The sequence below is a fragment of the Somniosus microcephalus genome, chromosome 15 (genome assembly GCF_052327205.1).
Source record: "Somniosus microcephalus isolate GS21.2 chromosome 15, FLI_Smic_1.0, whole genome shotgun sequence".
Lineage (NCBI taxonomy): Eukaryota > Metazoa > Chordata > Chondrichthyes > Squaliformes > Somniosidae > Somniosus > Somniosus microcephalus.
In genome coordinates, this window is record NC_141001.1 from 106279225 (window position 1) to 106300522 (window position 21298).

General features: G+C 48.9%; 1 protein-coding gene across 3 annotated transcripts; it reads right to left on the reverse strand.

Moving 5' to 3' along the window:
- Positions 1-551: 551 nt before the first annotated feature.
- Positions 552-20588, reverse strand: LOC147107131 (uncharacterized). Of its 3 annotated transcripts, none has more exons than XM_086008229.1 (5): positions 20194-20588; positions 14705-14819; positions 6824-6902; positions 4489-4671; positions 552-1592 (listed from the first exon to the last, which is right to left on the reverse strand). In XM_086008229.1, exons 2-5 carry the CDS (start codon positions 14743-14745, stop codon positions 1263-1265), a joined length of 633 nt encoding a protein of 210 aa, XP_085864355.1. In that variant the 5' UTR covers positions 14746-14819; positions 20194-20588; the 3' UTR covers positions 552-1262. The 3 variants fall into 3 exon arrangements, with proteins under 3 accessions (XP_085864355.1, XP_085864353.1, XP_085864354.1); XM_086008227.1 differs by having other exon boundaries at positions 20116-20588; XM_086008228.1 differs by having other exon boundaries at positions 20104-20588.
- Between the last annotated feature and the right edge of the window lie 710 nt (positions 20589-21298).

Genomic DNA, 21298 nt, shown 5'->3' on the forward strand with positions numbered 1-21298 from the left:
CACCGAATCCCCCACCATCAACATCCTGGGGGGTCACCATTGACCAGAAACTTAACTGGACGAGCCACAAAAATACTGTGGCAACAAGGGCAGGTCAGAGGCTAGGTATTCTGTGGCGAGTGTCTCACCTCCTGACTCCCCAAAGCCTTTCTACCATCTACAAGGCACAAGCAAGGAGTGTGATAGAATACTCTCCACTTGCCTGGATGAGTGCAGCTCCAACACTCAAGAAGCTCGACACCATCCAGGACAAAGCAGCCCGCTTGATTGGCATCCCTTCTACCACCTTAAACATCCACTCCCTCCACCACTGGCGTACCGTGGCTGCAGTGTGTACCATCTACAAGATGCACTGCAGCAACTCGCCAAGGTTTCTTTGGCAGCACCTCCCAAACCCGCGACCTCTTCCACCTAGAGGGACAAGGGCAGCAGACGCATGGGAACACCACCACCTCCAAGTTCCCCTCCAAGTCACACACCATCCTGACTTAGAAGTATATTGCCGATCCTTCATCGCCACTGGGTCAAAATCCTGGAACTCCCTACCTAACATCACTGTGGGAGTACCTTCACCACACGGACTGCAGCGGTTCAAGAAAGCGGCTCACAACCACCTTCTCAAGGGCAATTAGGGATGGGCAATAAATGCTGTCCTTGCCAACGATGCCCACATTCCATAAAAATGAATTTAAAAAAAAAACAAGGGAGATCAGTAGGTGCATCCAGCTCATCCTTCCATAATCCCCTAACCCCAGCCCCTACCATCACTGCATCAAACTCCCTCTGAATGACTCTAGACTTGATCACTCTTTGCCTGAAGTGTTTCCTGGCCTCAGAGTGGTAATAATTATTTAACACAGAATAAAATGGATATTTATGTATGCATTCATCTTTATATAGCATGCTTACATTTACAGATGTAAAGAAATCCAATAAAGATTATATGCAGCATATTTTGTGGAAGATAATTCTTCTCCATACAGGTAATGCAATATTTGAATTCAGATTAGCCCAGTCGCCTGCATCAAAGTGCATGAATATTGATCTCATCTCACCATTTGAAACCTTAACAATTACAACAGACAAGCTATTAAATTGGGGTTATGTTCTAATCCTTAATAAAGTTGACTATCCAACACATTGTTAAACAACATTAAATAATCATTGCTGAATACCACTTTACATGAGTAGAATATTCAAAAGAAGGTGGCTCACTTGACTAATTGCTCAACAAAGTGCATCGTGGTAGATATAATACACCATCAGACCAATCTACTTTGTAAGACACATGGGTCACAAGCAATGCATTTTGAGCCATTTACTAAAGGTAAAACATTTGTGTTCTTGAGTGTCGTGGACACTAAACCCTTTCGGAATTTATCCTTTGTACAGTTGTTTCTTTTCTTGAGTTGGCTGTTGGGGTCCCCTGCTCTGAGGCTACCGATTGATGCCAGGCCAGAGATCCAGGTAAGGTCCTCAGAGAGTCGCTGATTGTTTTCTGACAGAATCGTTCTCTTGTCCAGAATGGAAAGTTGTCTCATGCTACCGAGCTTTCGAGGGGTTTTTCCAACTGATCGAGAACTGGTAGGCTTCTGTTCACAAGAAGAAAAGACGATGAGCACGCCAATTATTTTCTCAAAACATGAATGATTATCAGTAATTGTTGAGTATTCTTCGAACCAGTTGATTCAACACTTCCATAAATCTGTTATTCCTTTTACGCTATTTAAAGAATGTCGTGAACAGAAAATACTATGCCATGTTAAACATTTGAGTGAACTCGATATAGCTCATTCATGGCTTCAACCCTGTGACCAAGGCCACTAGTTTACTGAATATGTCAAATCGTATATTTATTGCACGGGACACCGGAATCTTTAATGGTGGTCACTTTCTGCTATTCCATCCACTTATAATTTTGGACCACTATATTACAGTGGCTGAATAAGTTAAATTATGGGGGAGAAATTCGGTCTCGCCCCATTTGGGGTGCTAACATTTAAAAGTTGAAATAATTAGCGCCTGGCGCTAATGTTTTTCAATTTTTTTTAAATTCGGGGTTTGCGCTCCAGGAAGGAGGTGGAGCACTAAGTCAAGCTTCCGCTTCCCTCCTGGAGCGCAACAGGCGGGGTGGCGGGGTGGTAGGTGAGCAGCGCTGAACACTGGGCCGTGCAGCGCTGCCGTGTTGGAAGGCTCCTCCCCTCCCTTAAAGGGAAGGGCCATCGCTGCCGGCTCTGCAAGGGGAAAACTTAACTGGTCCCTGACAGCAGCAAAGAGCCGGCCTGATCAGCCCGATGCACTGCAGCAGAGTGCCGGGCTGATCGATCGCTGGCGAAGACAAGGAAAAAAAAGAAAGAGCATTTCAGAATTATTTTTAGTTACCTCGGCCACCTCGCCTTTAAGTATCGCCCCCGAAGCGCCCAGCCTCCCGATCAACGCCTCCTGCAGCTGCCGGTGTTTTCGCCCGGCGATCCTGCAGGGGGCGGAACCGAATTTCGGGTCGATGCGCACGGCGATGACGTCACAATCTCCTTGCAAAAGAGATTGGGGCACAATGCCATACCGCCGCCGCAAACCTCCCGCCGAATATAGCGGGAGGCGATCTTCTCACCGTGCCCGGTCGGTAAGTGCTGAGCGTCCCATTAGCGCCCCCCCCCCCGGAGGCACTAACAGGAGGCGCTAAGGTGCCCAATTTCTCCCCCAATGTTTTTATTACAGAGGATCCTTAACCTTCTTTTGGGGATCACACTCTGCAATTCTGACCATTTTTCCTGAAATTCCATGAGTAATCAATTAATTGGCAGGTGAAGAGAAACAAGGGTTTAGTACAAGTCCTAATCATTTATTTCTGAGCTCAAGTCATTGTGATTTCTAAATTCTCATCCATATTTCACCAATATGAAAAATTTTGATGGAGTGGATACAGAGAGTTTTTCCACTTTTGGAGAAGAGCATAACTAGAGGCCATCAATATAAGATAGTCACCAAGAAACTTCTTTACCCAGAGAATGGGGAGAATGTGGAACTCGCTACCACAGGGAGTGGTTGAAGTGAATAGTATAGATGCATTTAAGGGGAGGCTAGACAAGCATATGAGGGAGAAGAGAATAGAGGGTTATGCTGATAGAGTTAGATGAGGAAAGGCGGGAGGAGGCTCGAGTGGAGCATAAACGCCGGCATGGACTGGTTGGGCTGAATGGCCTGTTTCTGTGCCGTATATCCTATGTAATCCTATGTAACCATTCCTATGATAAATGAATTAAATGTTTGCAGATATATACAAGTATTCTCATTCAAGTTATATTAAGTGGGTGGCGTTATGGACTGGGAGACCTAGGCTGTAATTTCATCGTGGTGTTCCGGTTCTCTGCTAGCCCATTGGGAGGAGAAGGTTGCGTGAACCGGCTGTTTTTCATGGAAAAATTGGGAAGATCGCAAGGACAACCTATGTTTGTACACCTCTGCGGCTGGTTATCAAATAACATTGGCAAAGACTTATTGCTTGCCAGTCCTCTCAGCCAGGGGTTAAAATGCTGCTGGAAGCATTTTGGAAAGTTCACAATGCTAGTAGGACATATCGGACATTTGGCAATTAATAAGGGCCAGACTGGAGTGACCATGAAAGTGGGACTGGAGTCGGGGCAGGACGGGATTGGCATTTGAAGAGGTGTGGGTGCGACTGCTGACCAGGGGTCTCAGGGAGTTGCACAAAAAAAAAAAAATTTGTTCGCATCTTGCCTTTTTTATATAGTAATTTCACTAAGTGCTATGCTAATTGAAAGATAATTTATTTTACGCGGCTGAAAGTTGTATAGTTTGCATGGATGAAAATCATTATGGTTTTGACCTGTTGTAGAATAGAACTGTCTTCAGTACAGTGGGCTGGATTTTCCTTCTTTTTACTGTTCATTTTTGGGTGCGAGAAACAGTCAAAGGGGGCGGTACCCCCCCACCACTATAACACTGTCCCAAAAAGTTGATGGAACACATGCGGCATTGAAAGCCCCAAAATGACAACCCCCCTCGGTTTCAGGAAATAGGAAAGGGTTTCATTCAGTAAACAGCGAGCTCGTGTGCAATGTATCCTGCATGTTAATACGCATTAACCAGAAAGCTGTCATGCCGCTTCTATCACGCGACAGTCCCCACATACCAGCCTCAATGATTCTGAACCATGTATAGGACGGTTGATTGGGTGTCTACAGATATCCTCTGCAATCACGGCTTATGACATGTCGGCCATCAGCAGACAGAGGGGGAAGAATGAATACAATGAGGCCCGTGGGACGACAAGGGACTACAAGAATTTTAGCAATTTTTAGGTGCCTGGATAAACCTGGTGGAGCCCCGTCATACAGCTCAGCAAGAGTTTCCATTCATTCTTAGATTAGGACGTCAAGGATCTTGGATAGTGTAGTTATAAGCCAATGGCTCTTTGCTAACAAATTAAGGAATTACAGCCAGGACGTTAATGCAAGTTACACATACATATTTTGGATAAGATTCATTTCCCGCACACCACTGCCTGGTCCATTCTGTCAGGAGTCTTTCATCAACCGGGAAGGTCCTCTTCGAAGAAATCTTATATAACTTTTCGATGGGATTTTCTGTTGGTACTTTAACAATTCGTAATGGCTCGAAATAAAAATTTCCTCGATACGCCTGCCAGACCTTCAAAGCAATACAAAAAACAGCACAGTAATACAGTAAATCGTTTCAGAGTTCAGTGTGCTGGCTTCACCAATTTTTGGACAGGTTCCGAATTCAACTAGCCCTTTTGTTACTTTAAATATTTTTTTTCCCACGTTGTTAACCTGGCAAGCTCAATGCTAATATGGAGAAGTGGATTAACACCTTCATTTTCAAATGTCCTAAAGGATGTTTTTATATTGCATGTTTACTCTCTGCGAAAATCTTTGCTCCAATGCTAAAGTTGAAGCGTAATTCTAGAGTCATATTGGGTGTCTACGGATATCCTCTGCAATCATGGCTTATTGGAGCAGGCCATTCAGCCTATTCCACTTAGTGTCAAATCTCAGACTGACTCTGGAGACGAGTGGTGTGAGAGTCCCTCGAGGCGCCAGTCTTACAACCATTACCATTTGGCACTACATGCACTGTGAATCCAGTGTGGTGTAAAATCTAGTTTACAAAGCATTCAGCAGATCCGTTGGATCCCTGGACACTTTGGAAACCTACCTGAAGTTAATTTAAATATTCAGAGAGAGCAGGCATTCTCAACTGTGCTCGCTAAACGTCTGAAATGGAACTCTTGGTTACACGCCTCCGCAGGCCTGTCTCTTGATCAGGACTATTGGAGCTGCAGACAGGCAATGTAAACAGGGTACTGCCTGGATGAAGCCCATGGGCAATGTGAAGTCTCATTTTAGGTGCCTAGATAAACCTGCTGGAGTTACGACTTTTATATTAGTTTTAATGGGGTGGTAAGGCCACTGTGTTCCTGATGCATAAGACTCACACAGTTAAGAATGAACTTGTATTGATATAGCACCTTTCACAACCTCAGGACATCACAAGGCGCTTTACAGCCAATGAACCAATGTGAAGTGTAGTTACGGTTGTAATGTAGGAAATGCGGCAACCAATTTGCATACAGCAAGGTTCCACCAACAGTAACGTCATAGTGACCAGATTAAAGCATTTTTGTGGTGTTGGTTGAGGGATAAATATTGTCCAGGGCACCGGGGAGAACTGCCCTGCTCTTCTTCGAAATAGTGCCACGGGATCCTTTGCTTCCACCCGAGAGGGATTAATGCCTCATCCAAGAGATAGCTCCTCTGACAGTACAGCACTCCATCAGCCTAAATTTTGTGCTCAAATCTCTGGAGTGGAACCCACAACCTTCTGACTCAGAAGTGAGAGTGCTACCCACCGAGCCACTGGCTGACACCATAATCCCACAGTAAACGAGCTGGATTCACAAACAGGTCCTCCAGCTGTCAGCCTCAGGGAATCTGGCAAGTTTACTGTCGGGTGGCTGCTGGCTGCATGAACCCCAGGCGTTAAGAGCTGGCGGCCCTAACACTCACTAAATTAAATATAAAAGCAGCTTCTGGCTGTGTTTATAATGCCACTTCTGTGCCAATGGAAAGCGGATTCAGGTGTGCATCAAAGCAAAAAAGGTTGTAAAATTCAGACTGTGTGGTCGGTGCACTAAACATCCTGAGGTGTGAGACTGCATCCAGGAGAATGTCTCAGACTGGTTGGAGTTCCCAAATCCACCCTTAAGTGTGCCAAATAAAGTTATTTCTTATTCACACAATCTATACCTCTATTTAGAAACATCTAACCACCTGGAGTGCAGCAAAGTAAATTGGAAAGTAGTACACCCGCATTTCAGATTAATCGGCAGTTCTTTGTTCCAAGTATTTCAAGATGAGCAACCTTTTTACTGTATTTAACATTTAGCAATTACTGCATTTTAAAGATCTTAAAAATATTCGTTCATTATCTGGTGTGGCGCAGTATGTCATTCTCACAATTGGTCATGTTAAAACAACCCAAGCAAAATTGGACTGATGAACAATTTAATTACTCTTACTGAAGTGTCTCTCCCACTTTGAATGCTCTGCTACATTTATCTCTAAGTTAAGAGGGTCAGCCATGCAAAGCCTCAAAGAGATGAAGCAAATGATTACTTCAGCAGAGTATAGGTACAAAAAGCTCTTGCAGCATTGACTCTTGAAACATGATTAGACAAAATAATTGTTTAAATCTACCTTAATCTTAAATTAACAGAACTTGTGGAAGACGAGAATTCATAATGACAAGAGCAAAATATTTCTCTGGGCTTCAGACTCACTTTTAGTGGGCACAATGGATTTGCTGTGCCTTGGGATGTGGGATATTTCATCGCTCGGTGGCAATGTGGCTCCAATGTTCTGCACAGCAAAGACAAACACTTCTCATTCTTCTTGTACTCAATAGTAAGCAATGATTAATATTTAGGGGGGAATTTTAACCCCAAAAAAATGGGTGGGATGGGATCGGGTAGAAGGTTAAAGTCTAAAAAATGTGAATCCCGAACCCAACCCGCATCCAAATCTCCCACTTCTGGGTCAAACGGAGCCGGGACGGGCAGGTGGGTGGCCAACCTGCTCCCAGGAGGCGGGTTGGCATTTTAATATTATAATGAGGCTGGAAGCCTCGGATTTAACCTGCTATGCAGGTTTAACTGCAGCCGGCCGGGGATCCCGGGCCTTGGGATTCGTGGCAGCTGCATCGAGGCGAGGACAGCCTCAGCCTCAGGGAGCAATCCTTGTGGGCCGGGAGCAGCAGGAGAGCTTCCTCCCGGCCCCCCAAGCCACCCCGCTCCTCGCGGTGTTGGGAACCAACCTCCCCCGCACCCCCCCGGGATCGGAACCACCACTTGGAGCGGACCAACCCCCCAGCCTGAGGTCGGGAATTGGACGCCACCTCCCCCTCCCCCTTCCTCTCCGAGTTCGGGGATCGCATCTACCTGGTCCTGCGGCCTCCTGTCCAGTGTTCCCCGCCTAACTGGAAGCCAGCCTGTCAAACAGGCTGACTTCCGGGTGGGAAACCTGCCGGTGACGTCACATGCACGCTGTGGAATAGCATGCAGGAAAACACAGTTTTCCTGCACTCCACCAGCCACCCACGCCCCCCCACTCCCCACACTCCCACCCACGGTTCTAAACTTCAAAATTCCGGCCTTAGTCGCTCTTTTCTGAAAATGCATGAGCGTAGCATAGTAAATTAAAAATTACATACAGTCTTTTTGGTAGGTTTACCATCCAGCACTGGTTTTACCTTGCCGTGTGATATACCTATCAATTCGTCCAATAAAAAGCGACGAGTTAGGAACGTAACTAAAGGTTTTTATTGACTAAATAACAGAGCCCACCCTCGTGGGTGATCGGGTCCAACAAGGAGGAATACCAGCCAGTCGACTACCTTTATACCTGGGCAGGTAGGTGGAGCCATGGGCGGAGTCGGAGGTGGTCAGCCCAGGTATAACAGCGCGACAAGAGGCGACCTCGTATAGTGATACAACAGTGAGAACAGTGAGAACAATACAACAGTGATAACTATAGTGTGACGATAGTGAACGATAAAAGTGGTTTACCACATTCACCCCTTGTTTAGATTTGAGTCCAGCGGGGTGAAGTGTACTACCAGTTCTGGTATGTCAGTCTGTCCGGAGGCCTCGTAAGCCTCTCCGATCGTCGCAGCGGCGGTGCTGCATTATCCGGTGTTAATGCTGGTGTCTGCGTGGTCGGCGAAGGCTCGTGGGGTTCCGGCATGCCGTCTACCTGGGCTGGAATTGGGGGGGTGGTGGGGGGGGGTAAAGGTGGTGTCTCCGGAGTGCCCGAGGGTGCGAGGTCTCGTAAGGAGACAGTGTCCTCCCGCCCGTCTGGGTAAGCCACGTAGGCGTACTGGGGGTTGGCGTGCAGGAGGTTCACCCTCTCGACCAGGGGGTCCGTTTTATGGGCCCTCACGTGCTTTCGCAGCAAGACGGGCCCCGGAGAGGTCAGCCAGGTTGGTAGAGTGGTTCCCGTAGTCGACTTCCTGGGGAAAACAAACATTCGTTCATGGGGGGTGGCGTTAACGGCAGTGCAAAGTAGTGACCGGATGGAGTGCAGCGCTGTCGGGAGGACTTCCTGCCAGCGGGAGGTTGGGAGGCCCTTAGACTTTAGGGCTAAGAGGACGGCCTTCCATACCGTCGCGTTCTCTCTTTCCACCTGGCCGTTCCCTCGGGGGTTGTAGCTGGTGGTCCTACTTGCTGCAATACCTCTCGCTAGTAGGAACTGACGGAGTTCCTCGCTCATGAAGGAGGAGCCCCGGTCACTATGTATATAGTTCGGGAACCCGAACAAGGCGAAGAGGTCGTTCAGGCACTTGATGACCGTGGTACTGGTCATGTCTGGGCAGGGGAAGGCAAAAGGGAAACGGGAGTACTCATCAACGATGTTGAGGAAGTACACATTGCGGTCAGAGGACGGTAGAGGCCCCTTAAAGTCGATGCTCAGGCGCTCGAAGGGGCGGGTGGCCTTGATCAGGCTTGCTCTGTCCGGCCTATAGAAGTGCGGTTTGCACTCGGCGCAGGTCTGGCAGTTCCTGGTCATGGTCCTGACCTCCTCGATGGAGTAGGTCAGGTTGCGGGCCTTAATGAAATGGTAAAGTCTGGTGACCCCGGGGTGGCAGAGGTCGTTGTGGAGGGTCTGAAGTCTATCAATATGCGCGCTGGCGCATGTAATTCGTGAAAGAGCATCAGGGGGTTCGTTCAGCTTACCTGGCCGGTACAAGATATCATAATCGTAGGTGGATAGCTCGATTCTCCACCTCAAGATCTTGTCATTCTTGATTTTGCCCCTCAGCTTGTTATTAAACATGAAAGCAACCGAACGTTGGTCGGTGAGGAGGGTAAATCGTTTGCCTGCCAGGTAATGCCTCCAGCGCCGTACCGCCTCCACAATTGCCTGGGCTTCCTTCTCGACCGACGAGTGTCGGATCTCGGGGCCCTGTAGGGTCCCTGTAGGGTCCTTGAGAAGAAGGCCACCGGCCTCCCCTCCTGGTTAAGGGTAGCGGCTAGGGCGAAGTCGGATGCATCGCTCTCCACTTGGAAGGGGATGGACTCATCCACTGCGTGCATTGTGGCCTTGGCTATGTCTCCCTTGATGAGGGAGAAGGCCGCGCACGCTTCCTCCGTGAGGGGGAAGGATGTGGACTTCATGAGGGGTCTGGCTTTGTCCGCATAATTGGGCACCCATTGGGCATAGTAGGCGAAGAGCCCCAGGGTTCTCTTAAGTGCCTTAGGGCAGTGGGGGAGGGGTAGCTCCATGAGGGGGCGCATTCTTTTGGGGTCGGGGCCGATGAGTCCGTTCTCTACTACACAGCCAAGGATGGCAAGGTGCGAGGTGTTAAACACACATTTCTCCTTATTGTAGGTGAGGTTCAGCCGTTGGGCCGTACGGAGGAATTTCTCCAGATTCACGTCATGGTCCTGCCGGTCGCGGCCGCAGATGGCGACGTTATCTAGATAGGGGAATGTGGCCTGCAGTCCGTTCTGGTCAACCATCCGGTCCATCTCCCTTTGGAAGACCGAGACCCCGTTGGTGACACCGAAGGGGACCCTAAGGAAGTGGTATAGGCGCCCATTCGCCTCGAAGGCGGTGTACTGGCGGTCCTCGGGGTGGATAGGGAGTTGGTGGTAGGCCGACTTAAGGTCGATGGTCGAGAATACGCGGTATTGTGCAATCTGATTGACCATGTCAGATATGCGGGGAAGGGGGTATGCGTCCAGCTGGGTGTATCTGTTTATGGTCTGGCTGTAGTCGATGACCAGGCGATTTTTATCGCCGGTCTTAACGACCACGACCTGGGCACGCCAGGGGCTGTTGCTCCCCTCGATAATGCCCTCTTTCAGGAGGCGCCGCACCTCAGAGCTAATGAAGGCTCTGTCCCCAGCGCTGTACCGCCTGCTCTTGGTAGCGACGGGTTTGCAGTCGGGGGTGAGGTTAGCGAACAGGGAAGGTGGCGGCACCTTGAGGGTGGATAGGCTGCAGGTGTTACGCGGTGGGCGGTTTAACATTCGCTGGTTGTCGACTGTGAGTGGGGGGAGGGGTCCACCGTATGCTAGGGTTACACTTTGGAGGTGGGATTGGAAGTCCAGCCCTAGTAGGATGGCAGCGCAGAGCTGGGGGAGGACGAGGAGTTTAAAATTTTTATACTCCGTACCCTTAACCGACAAGGTCACAACACAGTAGCCGCTAATGTCCGTGGCGTGGGACCTCGATGCCATCGAGATTCGGTTGCGCGTTGGCAGGACAGGGAGGGAGTAGTGGCTCACCGTGTCTGGGTGGATGAAGCTCTCCGTGCTTCCGCTGTCGAACAGGCAGGTCGTGGCGTGGCCGTTTACTTTGATGTCCATCATCGACTTGGACAGGTGGTGTGGGCGGGCTTGATCCAGAGTGACGGAGGCTAGTGTGTAGGTAAGCGAGTCGTTGTCGTCTGCGGGCGAGGCTGTCGTCGGGTCCGGAGGCCCGGTGGCAGTCGGGCGTGGTGGGTAAAATGGCGTCTCCCACGAGGTAGGACAAAATGGCGGAGAAGATGGCTGCTCCCATAACTCACATGAGGCACTATTGGGGTCGGTTGCCTTGATCAAAGATGGCCACCCCATGACTCACGTGTGGGGATGCTGGCCTCAGTTGCCTTGAAAGAAGATGGCCGCCCCCACAGTTCGCATGAGGCACTGCTGGCCTCTGAAGATCCGCTCCTGCAGGCCTTAGAGAAGTGGCCTTTCTTCCTGCAGGTTGAGCAGGTAGAGTTCCTGGCTGGGCAGCGCGACCTCGGGTGCTTCTCCTGGCCGCAAAAGAAGCAGCCGGCGGCCCGATCGCGGGTGCCCGATGTCGGAGCCGGTACCGGCGGTGGCGGTCCCGGTCGGGTCCGGGACGCCGACGCTGAGGTAGGTCCCGGGGGCGGCGCTGCGAAGGGTATTGCGGTAGGGGTCGGGCCCGAGTCCCAGGGTCGCGAGCAGTACCTGGAAAACGCCTCCTGGTCCTGATGGGCCACCTCTAGGGAGAGAGCGAGGGCTTCAGCTTTGTCCAGGTCGAGGTCTTTAGCTTCAAGCAGTCTTTGCCGTGAGTAGTCGGACCGTAGGCCTTTCACAAAGGCATCGCGGATATTATCTTCCGCATTTTCAACAGCCGTCACCGCTTTAAAGTCACAGTTCCTGCCGAGTGCTCTTAGCGCCCGTAAAAATTCAGCTACAGACTCTCCTGGCTGTTGCGGGCGGGATCTTAGGAGGTGCCTGGTGTACATGTAATTTACCGGGCTCCGGTACTGCTGTTTCAGTAGGTTGATAGCGGCCTCGTATGTAGTCGTGTCCTGGATGAGTGCGTATACTCTCGGGCTCGCTTGGGCGTTCAGAACTCTTAGTTTGGATCTCTGAGGGACGCCGGATTCTTCCAGGTAGGATTCGAAGCAGCCCAGCCAGTGTTTGAAGTCGAGGGCTGAGTTTGCTGCCTGTGGGTTTAGATCCAGGTACGGTGGTTTGAGGGCTTGCAGCCAAGCCAGCTGGTGTGGCTGGTGTAGCCCGGTGTCTGAAAGCTGCTGTGGCTGTGCTTCTGGGAGGGCTTCTGGCTGGCCAGTAGTAGACATCTTTAAAATTTAGTCAATAAAATTGATATACCTATCAATTCGTCCAATAAAAAGCGACGAGTTAGGAATGTAACTAAAGGTTTTTATTGACTAAATAACAGAGCCCACCCTCGTGGGTGATCGGGTCCAACAAGGAGGAATACCAGCCAGTCGACTACCTTTATACCTGGGCAGGTAGGTGGAGCCATGGGCGGAGTCGGAGGTGGTCAGCCCAGGTATAACAGCGCGACAAGAGGCGACCTCGTATAGTGATACAACAGTGAGAACACGGTGGCATAGTGGTTAGCACTGTTGCCTCACAGCGCCAGGGACCCGGGTTCAAATCTGGCCTCGGGCGACTGTCTGTGTGGAGTTTGCACATTCTCCCCGTGTTTGCGTGGGTTTCCTCCGGGTGCTCCGGTTTCCTCCCACAGTCCAAAGATGTGCAGGTTAGGTTGATTTGGCTATGATAAATTGACCCTTAGTGTTAGGGGATTAAATACGTGGGGTTACGGGGATAGGGTGGGATATGTGTCGGCGCAGGCTCGACGGGCCGAAATGGCCTCTATCTGCACTGTAGATTCTGTGATTCTGTGAATACAACAGTGATAACTATAGTGTGACGATAGTGAACAATAAAAGTGGTTTACCACACCGTGTCTATGAATATACAAGTCTTTTCACTCAAATTGTAAGACACAGTGGTAGACAATTAAACAGTTAACAGTAGGAGGAGGCTCCAAAAATATCCCCATCCTCAATGATGGTGGAGCCCAGCACGTGAGTGCAAAAGACAAGGCTGAAGCATTTGCAACTATCTTCAGCCAGAAGTGCCGAGTGGATGATCCATCTCGGCCTCCTCCTGAGGTCCCCAGCATCACAGATGCCAGTCTTCAGCCCATTCAATTCACTCCACGTGATGTCAAGAAACGGCTGAAGACACTGGATACAGCAAAGGCTATGGGCCCCGACAACATTCCGGCAATAGTACTGAAGACTTGTGCTCCAGAACTAGCTGCGCCCCTAGCCAAACTGTTCCAGTACAGCTACAACACTGGCATCTACCCGGCAATGTGGAAAATTGCCCAAGTATGTCCTGTCTACAAAAAGCAGGACAAATCCGACCCGGCCAATTACCGTCCCATCAGTCTATTCTCAATCATCAGCAAAGTGATGGAAGGTGTCGTCGACAGTGCTATCAAGCGGCACTTACTCAGCAATAACCTGCTAACTGACGCCCAGTTTGGGTTCCGCCAGGGCCACTCAGCTCCTGACCTCATTACAGCCTTGGTCCAAACATGGACAAAAGAGCTGAACTAAGAGGTGAGGTGAGAGTGACTGCCCTTGACATCAAGGCAGCATTTGAACAAGTGTGGCATCAAGGAACCCTAGCAAAACTGAAGTCAATGGGAATCAAGGGGAAAACTCTCCATTGGTTGGAATCATACCAAGCACAAAGGAAGTTGGCTGTGGTTGTTGGAGGTCATTCATCTCAATCACATGACATCACTGCAGGAGTTCCTCAGGGCAGTGTCCTAGGCCCAACCATCTTCAGCTGTTTCATCAATGACCTTCCCTCCATCATAAGGTCAGAAGTGGGGATGTTCGCTGATGATTGCACACTGTTCAGCACCATTCGAGACTCGTCAGATACTGACGCAGTCCGTGTCTATATGCAGCAAGACCTGGACAACATTCAGACTTGGGCTGACAAGTGGCAAGTAACATTCGCACCACACAAGTGCCAGGCAATGACCATCTCCAACAAGCGAGACTCTAACCATCTCCCCTTGACATTCAATGGCATTACCATCACCGAATCCCCCACTATCAACATCCTGGGGGTTACCATTGATCAGAAACTGAACTGGACCAGCCATATAAATACTGTGGCTACAAGAGCAGGCCAGAGGCTGGGAATTCTGCGGCGAGTGTCTCACCTCCTGACTCCCCAAAGCCTTTCCACCATCTACAAGGCACAAGTCAGGAGTGTGATGGAATACTCTCCACTTGCCTGGATGAGTGCAGCTCCAACAACACTCAAGAAGCTCGACACCATTCAGGATAAAGCAGCCCGCTTGATTGACACTCCATCCACCACCTTCAACATTCACTCCCTCCACCACCGGCGCACTGTGGCTGCAGTGTGTACCATCTACAAGATGCACTGCAGCAACTCGCCAAAGCTCCTTCAACAGCACCTTCCAAACCCGCGACCTCTACCACTTAGAAGGACAAGGGCAGCAGACGCATGGGAACATCACCACCTACAAGTTCCCCTCCAAGCCACACACCATCCTGACTTGGACCTGTATCGCCGTTCCTTCACTGTCGCTGGGCCAAAATCCTGGAACTCCCTTCCTAACAGCATTGTGGGTGTACCTACACCATATGGACTGCAGCGGTTCAAGAAGGCGGCTCACCACCATCTTCTCAAGGGCAATTAGGGATGGGTACTAAATGCAGGCCTAGCCAGCGACGCCCACATCCCATCAATGAATTAAAAAAAACTTTAGTTTATTGCATAAGTAAATGAACCTAATAAACAACTTTATGTTGGTGACATATGACAATTTCTACTCACATTGTGTAATGGCTTGGTCTTTTGTTGTTCCTGAGCATCATGGCAAGTATCCAAAACTGAAGACGTGTAACAGGTTGCAACAGCCCTTAGATAGTTTCATGTTTGGATTTTCGCTCTGAGTGATGATATGCATGCGATACAGTTTAGGTACAATGTGAAAAGTTGCAGCAGCCATATTGTGAAACGAGCTTTGTTTTTTCCGCGAATATAATTTACTTCTTACGGTGCATTCACTCTGAAAGTTTAGAGTTGGGACAAAGTGATTTCGGCTTTTGCATTGATTCTAAACCTGAAGTGTAAATTTGGAGGCAGGCCACAATTGAGTGAAATTCCCGCGAGGCGATAGCCTCAAAGAATTTTACAGCACACAAGGGCACCATTTGACCCTTGAACTGGTGCTCTGAAAGTGCTATCCACATGGTCCCATTCCTCTGCCCAGTCCCCATTAAATTTGTCTTCTTCAAATATTGATCCACTGCCCTTTCAAAATGTATTATTGATTCTGCGTCACCATTGTTTCTGGTAGGGCATTCCATGACAAATAACCTTCTGCACAAAAAAGATTCTCTTGACCTTTTGCTTTTTTTTTGCTGATGATCTTAAATTTACAGCTGGGGTGAGTTCATAATTTTGAGCATCTCTTTTAGATCGCTTCTTAACCATCACGCTGGTTCAGTTTGACACCACATGGAGTGTAAATCCAGAGCAGTCTCACACCAGACCTTAAGTTAACTGCTCAGAGAGCAGAGATTCTTCCCCAAGTATGGAAATTTGTCACATCAGGAGACAACTTTGTGAATGTACATTTGTAGAACTCTCTCCTCACAAGAGAGCCAAAATTCTGGCCAGCCAGGCAGGGGACAAGCAGTGGAAACAGGGTTCTGCCCACTGGAACATGAACAGAAGCTTTTAGTCTACCGTGTAAAAAAAAAAGACTTACATTTATACAGCGCCTTTCATGACCACCGGACGTCTCAAAGCACTTTACAGCCAATGAAGTACTTTTAAAGTGTAGTCACTGTTGTAATGTGGGAAACACGGCAGCCAATTTGTGCACAGCAAGCTCCCACAAACAGCAATATGATAATGAGCAGATAATCTTTTTTTTTTGTTATGCTGGTTGAGGGATAAATATTGACCAAGACACCGGGGATAACTCCCCTGCTCTACTTCAAAATAGGTGCCGTGGGATCTTTTACGTCCACCTGAGAGAGCTGACAGGGCCTCGGTTTAATGTCTCATCTGAAAGACGGCACCTCCGACAGTGTGGCGCTCCCTCAGCACTGCCCTGGAGTGTCAGCCTAGCTTTATGTACGCAAGTCCCTGGAGTGGGACTATGAACCCACAACCTTCTGACTCAGAGGCGAGTGTGCTAACCACTGAGCCACAGCTGACACTAATGAAGAAGAACTTGCATTTATATAGCGCCTTTCACAGGTTCAGGAAGCTAATTTGCGCACAGCAAGGTCCCACAAACAGCAATGACCAGATAATCTGTTCTAGTGATGGTGATTGAGGGTTAAATGTTGGCCAGGACACATAAATGTAATCGGTTTTAAAACCTTATTTAGTGCATGACGGACTGTAAAACGTTCTGCTCAATTTCTATAACGTGAACCCTTCAAAATGTATAGGGCAGGATTTTCATTGGGCCATGAAGGCGGGATTGGAGGCGTGTGGGAGGTTAAAATCCCCAAATCAGGGGGCATGGACCCATCCCGCCCCCAAGCCAGTTTCAAAGGAGGCGGGTACCCGCCCCGCACTGGGACCCGCCTCCCCGAGGCGGGAAGGAGATTAGTGCCAATTAACTGCCTGTTAACAGGCAGTTTTTAGCCTAATCCCTATTTTCATTCTTGAAGTGTGGGATTCCCGACGGCTTCAAACCACGGCAAGTTAGCGAGGCGGACCGTCGGGCTGAAGGGCTTGGAGGGGTCGAGATGTCTGGTGTTCAGGTGAGTGATGGGTGCATGAGTGCAGAGGTAAGTGTGTTTGGTGTGTTTAAAGTGTTAAAAGAAGTTTTACTTACCTTTACAGCCTTCCTTCCTTCAGGTCTCGGGAGTCCCTCATCTCACTGGCACAGAAAGCAGAATGGCCGCGATCTGTCAAAGATTGCAGCATTCAGCTTTCTGTTCCGGAGAGATCTCTAAATCAGCCTGAGAGGAAGGAATTAACTTGGAGTACAGATTGTCAGTGTTATTGACAGCTTCAAACAGCTGTGAAACGCTGATATTTCATCTGTCAAAAGGTCTTGACAGATGAAATGTCAATCTGTGACGTCACCTGTTGCCGGGTGGCCCTGAATTGGCCTGCTGAGCCCGCTGGGCGGGCTCAACAAGGTCAATCAAGTCAAAATCGCGTGGGTTGGCTACAACTCGATGGAGGCAGGACGACAACCCTGAACGTTGTAGTCCCGCCTCCTAAATGAAAATCCAGCCCATACTGTTTACATTCACGAATGAAGATACTGTAACCGTGTCATCAGCTTCACTATTTAGTTGTTTTCTGCATTAAACGTTATGTGCCAATACGTTACTTTGAGTGAAGAAATTTTCTGAAATAAGTAAAAATGACGGTAAGAATTTCAATAATGATTAAAGTTTTCCAATTTCAGAAAATTGAACGGCTCAGAACACGTGTGGGTTTAAAGCAAAAAGGCTTAAAGTCAAATGACCGACCTCCTGTTACACCTACCTGTGTAGGCAGACACTGGGCAACTCTCCGACACCTCCTCCTACCTCCACCTGGACCATGACCCCACTACCGAACATCAAACCACCGTTTTCAAGACTGTCACTGACCTCATCTCCTCTGGAGATCTTCCCCCCGCGGCCACCAACCTCATAGTTCCCCAACCCCGCACAGCCCGCTTCTACCTCCTTCCCAAGATCCACAAACAGGACTGCCATGGTAGACCCATCGTTTCAGCCTGTTCTTGCCCCACAGAACTTATCTCTTCCTATCTCGACTCTATCTTTTCTCCCCTTGTCCAGTCTCTTCCCACCTACATCCGCGACTCTTCGGATGCCCTCTGCCACTTTAACAGTTTCCAGTTTCCTGGCCCCAACCGCTTCCTTTTCACCATGGACGTACAATCCCTCTACACCTCCATCCCCCACCAGGATGGCCGGAGGGTGCTCCGCTTCTTCCTTGAACAGAGGCCCGACCAGTCCCCATCCACCACGACCAATATTCACTACAAGCCCAGTGACTCCCACAGCTACCTGGACTACACTTCCTCCCACCCCGCCTCCTGTAAGGACTCTATTCCATTCTCCCAGTTTCTCCATCTCCGCCATATCTGCTCCGACGATGCCACCTTCCACACCAGTGCTTCCGACATGTCTTCCTTTTTCCGCAACCGAGGATTCCCCTCTACCGTGGTTGACACGGCCCTCGACCGTGTCCGTTCTATCTCCCGCACTTCTGCCCTCACCCCTGCCCCTCCCTCCCGGAACCACGATAGGGTTCCCCTTGTCCTCACCTTTCACCCCACCAGCCTCCACATTCAATGGATCATCCTCCGCCATTTCCGCTACCTCCAAAGTGATCCCACCACCAAACGCATCTTCCCCTCCCCTCCCCTTTCAGCATTCCGTAGGGACCGCTCCCTCCGAGACACCCTAGTCCACTCCTCTATCACCCCCAACAGCCCTTCCCCTGGCACCTTCCCGTGCAAGCGCAGGAGATGTAACACCTGCCCCTATACCTCCCCCTTTCCCACTGTCCAGGGCCCCAAACACCCCTTCCAGGTGAAACAGCGATTTACTTGTACTTCTTGCAATCTAGTATACTGTATTCGCTGCTCACGATGCGGTCTCCTCTACATTGGGGAGACCAAACGCAGATTGGGTGACCGCTTTGCGGAACACCTCCGTTCAGTCCGTAAGGGTGACCCCGAGCTTCCAGTCGTCTGTCATTTTAATTCACTGCGCCATTCCCACTTGGACCTCACCGTCCTTGGCCTCTTGCATTGTTCCACGGAAGCTCAACGTAAACTCGAGGAACAGCACCTCATCTTCCGATTAGGCACTTTGCAGCCTTCCGGACTTAATATCGAGTTCAACAATTTCAGATCATAACCTCGGCCCCTATTACATTTTTACTTATATTTTTTTTCCACCCCTTTGTTTTGGCTCTTCCCTTCACCCCCCTTTCCTTTTGTTTTCTCTCTCCCACATGGCAGCTGTCTCCCATCCTGCCAGTACACTTCACACCTAATCTGAGCCGTCTTTTGTCTCCACTGTCCTATTACCATCTCGTCTGGTTTTGAATACCTCTTTACTTCTTTTGTTCTATCGCAGCCCTGCCTTCGATCTATTTTATTTCCTTTCCAGTTTTGAAAAAAGGGTTTCGACCCGAAACGTCAACTCTAATTTCTCTCCACAGATGTTGCCTGGCCTGCTGAGTTTTTCCAGCATTTTCTGTTGTTATCTGGGAAAGCTGTGTCGGATTTCCTGCCCTGTTGACAGTGGAAACTTGGAGCCTGTAATATAAGGACAGTCTCTTTATAACTGCTGTGAATAACACTTTATGGGCCCATTGTATGGTGAGCAGGTACTTAAGGAGCAAAATTTCTAAATTGCAAATAAACTATTCAATACGGTGCTTTCGTGTCAGCCGTGGCTCAGAGGGTAGCACTCTCTCGCCTCGGAGTCAGAAGGTTGTGCGTTCAACAGAGACTTGAACACAAAGTTCGAGGCTGACACTCCAGTGCAGTACTGAGGGAGTGTTCGACTGTTGGAGGTGCCGTCTTTCAGATGAGACGATAAGCCGAGGCCCCGTCTGCCCTCGGGTGAACATAAAAGATCCCACGGCACTATTTCGAGGAAGAGCAGGGGCGTTATCCCTGGTGTCCTGGCCAATATTTATCCCTCAATCAACATCATTAAAACAGATGATCTGGTCATTATCACATTGCTATTTGTGGGAGCTTGCTGTGCCCAAATTGGCTGCCACATTTCCTACATTCCAATAGTGACTAGACTTTAAAAAAAAGTATTTCATTGGCTATAAAACGCTTTGGGACGTCCTGTGGTCGTGATAGGCGCTATCTAAATGCAAGTCTTTTTTTTGTATGTGTACCTTATGGAGCACAATGGCCAACACAAGGCATTACTCAGAGTGTGACAAAGGAATGGTGACTTAATACTAAGAAATGCATCTTTCCTTCCACATTTTTGAAATCGCCCCTTCTATGAAAGCAACAATCGTATTCAGAAGAACTGAAACAACGCCCATACCGTTGTCTCCCTTTTAACTTGAGGTCAGCCTGAGCATGGACGCGTTTCCATGAGATTGGCCTCCGTCTGCCGACCCGGCAAGATCTGTAGCAGGAGCAGCAGATCACCGACCGTCAACACGCTATCAATAGGAGGAAGGGATATTTAATCGCCACTTACCGAGACACCTACCTTAAGCAAGGCTGAATCAAAAAGATACCGAGGATTGATTAACAGGTAAAATTAGAAACTTTTACTGTCTTTACTGACCAACGGTCTCCGGCAAGAGGGCCAGCGAAGTGACGTTCTGGGCTGGCAATAATTCGGTTGATCAGGTTCAGTTAAGCTCTTCCTTCGCAACAATGCTGCGTTTCTGCAGGGCTGCGCCGGAACACTGCCTCATTCTCGTCTCAGGTTGTGTGTTTACAATAGTAGAAACCTGGTGGTAGGCACTGCGCCACATACATGACCCCCGCAAAAAAAACACCGTCCTGAGCATCTCACTGGAAATCCAGCTCTGGGCATTTTATGGGCTTTAGTTTCCAAAGTGAGGTACCTTCATCATTACATAAAAAATAAAAACAGAAAATGCTGGAAGCACTCAGCAGGTCAGGCAGCATGGGGCGGCGGGAGAGAGAAACAGTTAACGTTTCAGGTCGATGACCTTTGGTTAGAGAGGTAACAGGTTTTAGGTAGGTGCAGGGACAGGGGGAGGGGAGGAAAGAACAAAAGGGAAGGTCTGTGATAGGCTGGAGGACAGGAGAGTTCAGATGACAAAAGGGATGGTGGTACAAAAAGAAAAAGAAAATACTGCAGATGCTGGAAATCTGAAATAAAAACAGAAAATGCTGGAGATAGTCAGCAGGTCAGGCAGCATCTGTGGAGAGAGAAACAGAGTTAACGTTTCAGGTCGATGACCTTTCGTCAGAACTCTTTTGTCAGTTCTGACGAAGGGTCATCGACCTGAAAGGTTAACTCTGTTTCTCTCTTCACAGATGCTGCCTGACCTGCTGAGTTTCTCCAGCATTTTCTGTTTTTATTAAAGGGATGATGGTACAAGGCGAAAGGAGATGGTAATGGGACAAGTAAAGAAACAAAAGATGGGTCTAGAAGGTGTAAATGGGAATAGCAGAATCATCAACAGCTGCTGTCTGGAAAAAATGGGGGCAGAGGTTATGATCTGAAATTGTTGAACTCAATGTTGAGTCCAGAAGGCTGCAAAGTGCCCAATCGAAAGTTCTCCTTTCATTCTTGGATTTTTTAACCGTGATTCTTCCATCTTCTGTTTTAGAACATTACAGCACAATGGTCAACATATGTAGTGCAATCCATTCTATTATACAAGAAAATACTTGAATGTAGATCATGATAATCT

Coding starts and splice junctions, on each gene's coding strand:
- LOC147107131 (XM_086008229.1), bottom strand. CDS start 14,745: ATGATGCTCAGGAACAACAAAAGACCAAGCCATTACACAAT. Junction 6,903..14,704: donor AGACCAAGCCATTACACAAT/GTGAGTAGAAAT, acceptor TTTGCTGTGCAG/AACATTGGAGCCACATTGCC. Junction 4,672..6,823: donor ATCCATTGTGCCCACTAAAA/GTGAGTCTGAAG, acceptor ATTGCTTTGAAG/GTCTGGCAGGCGTATCGAGG.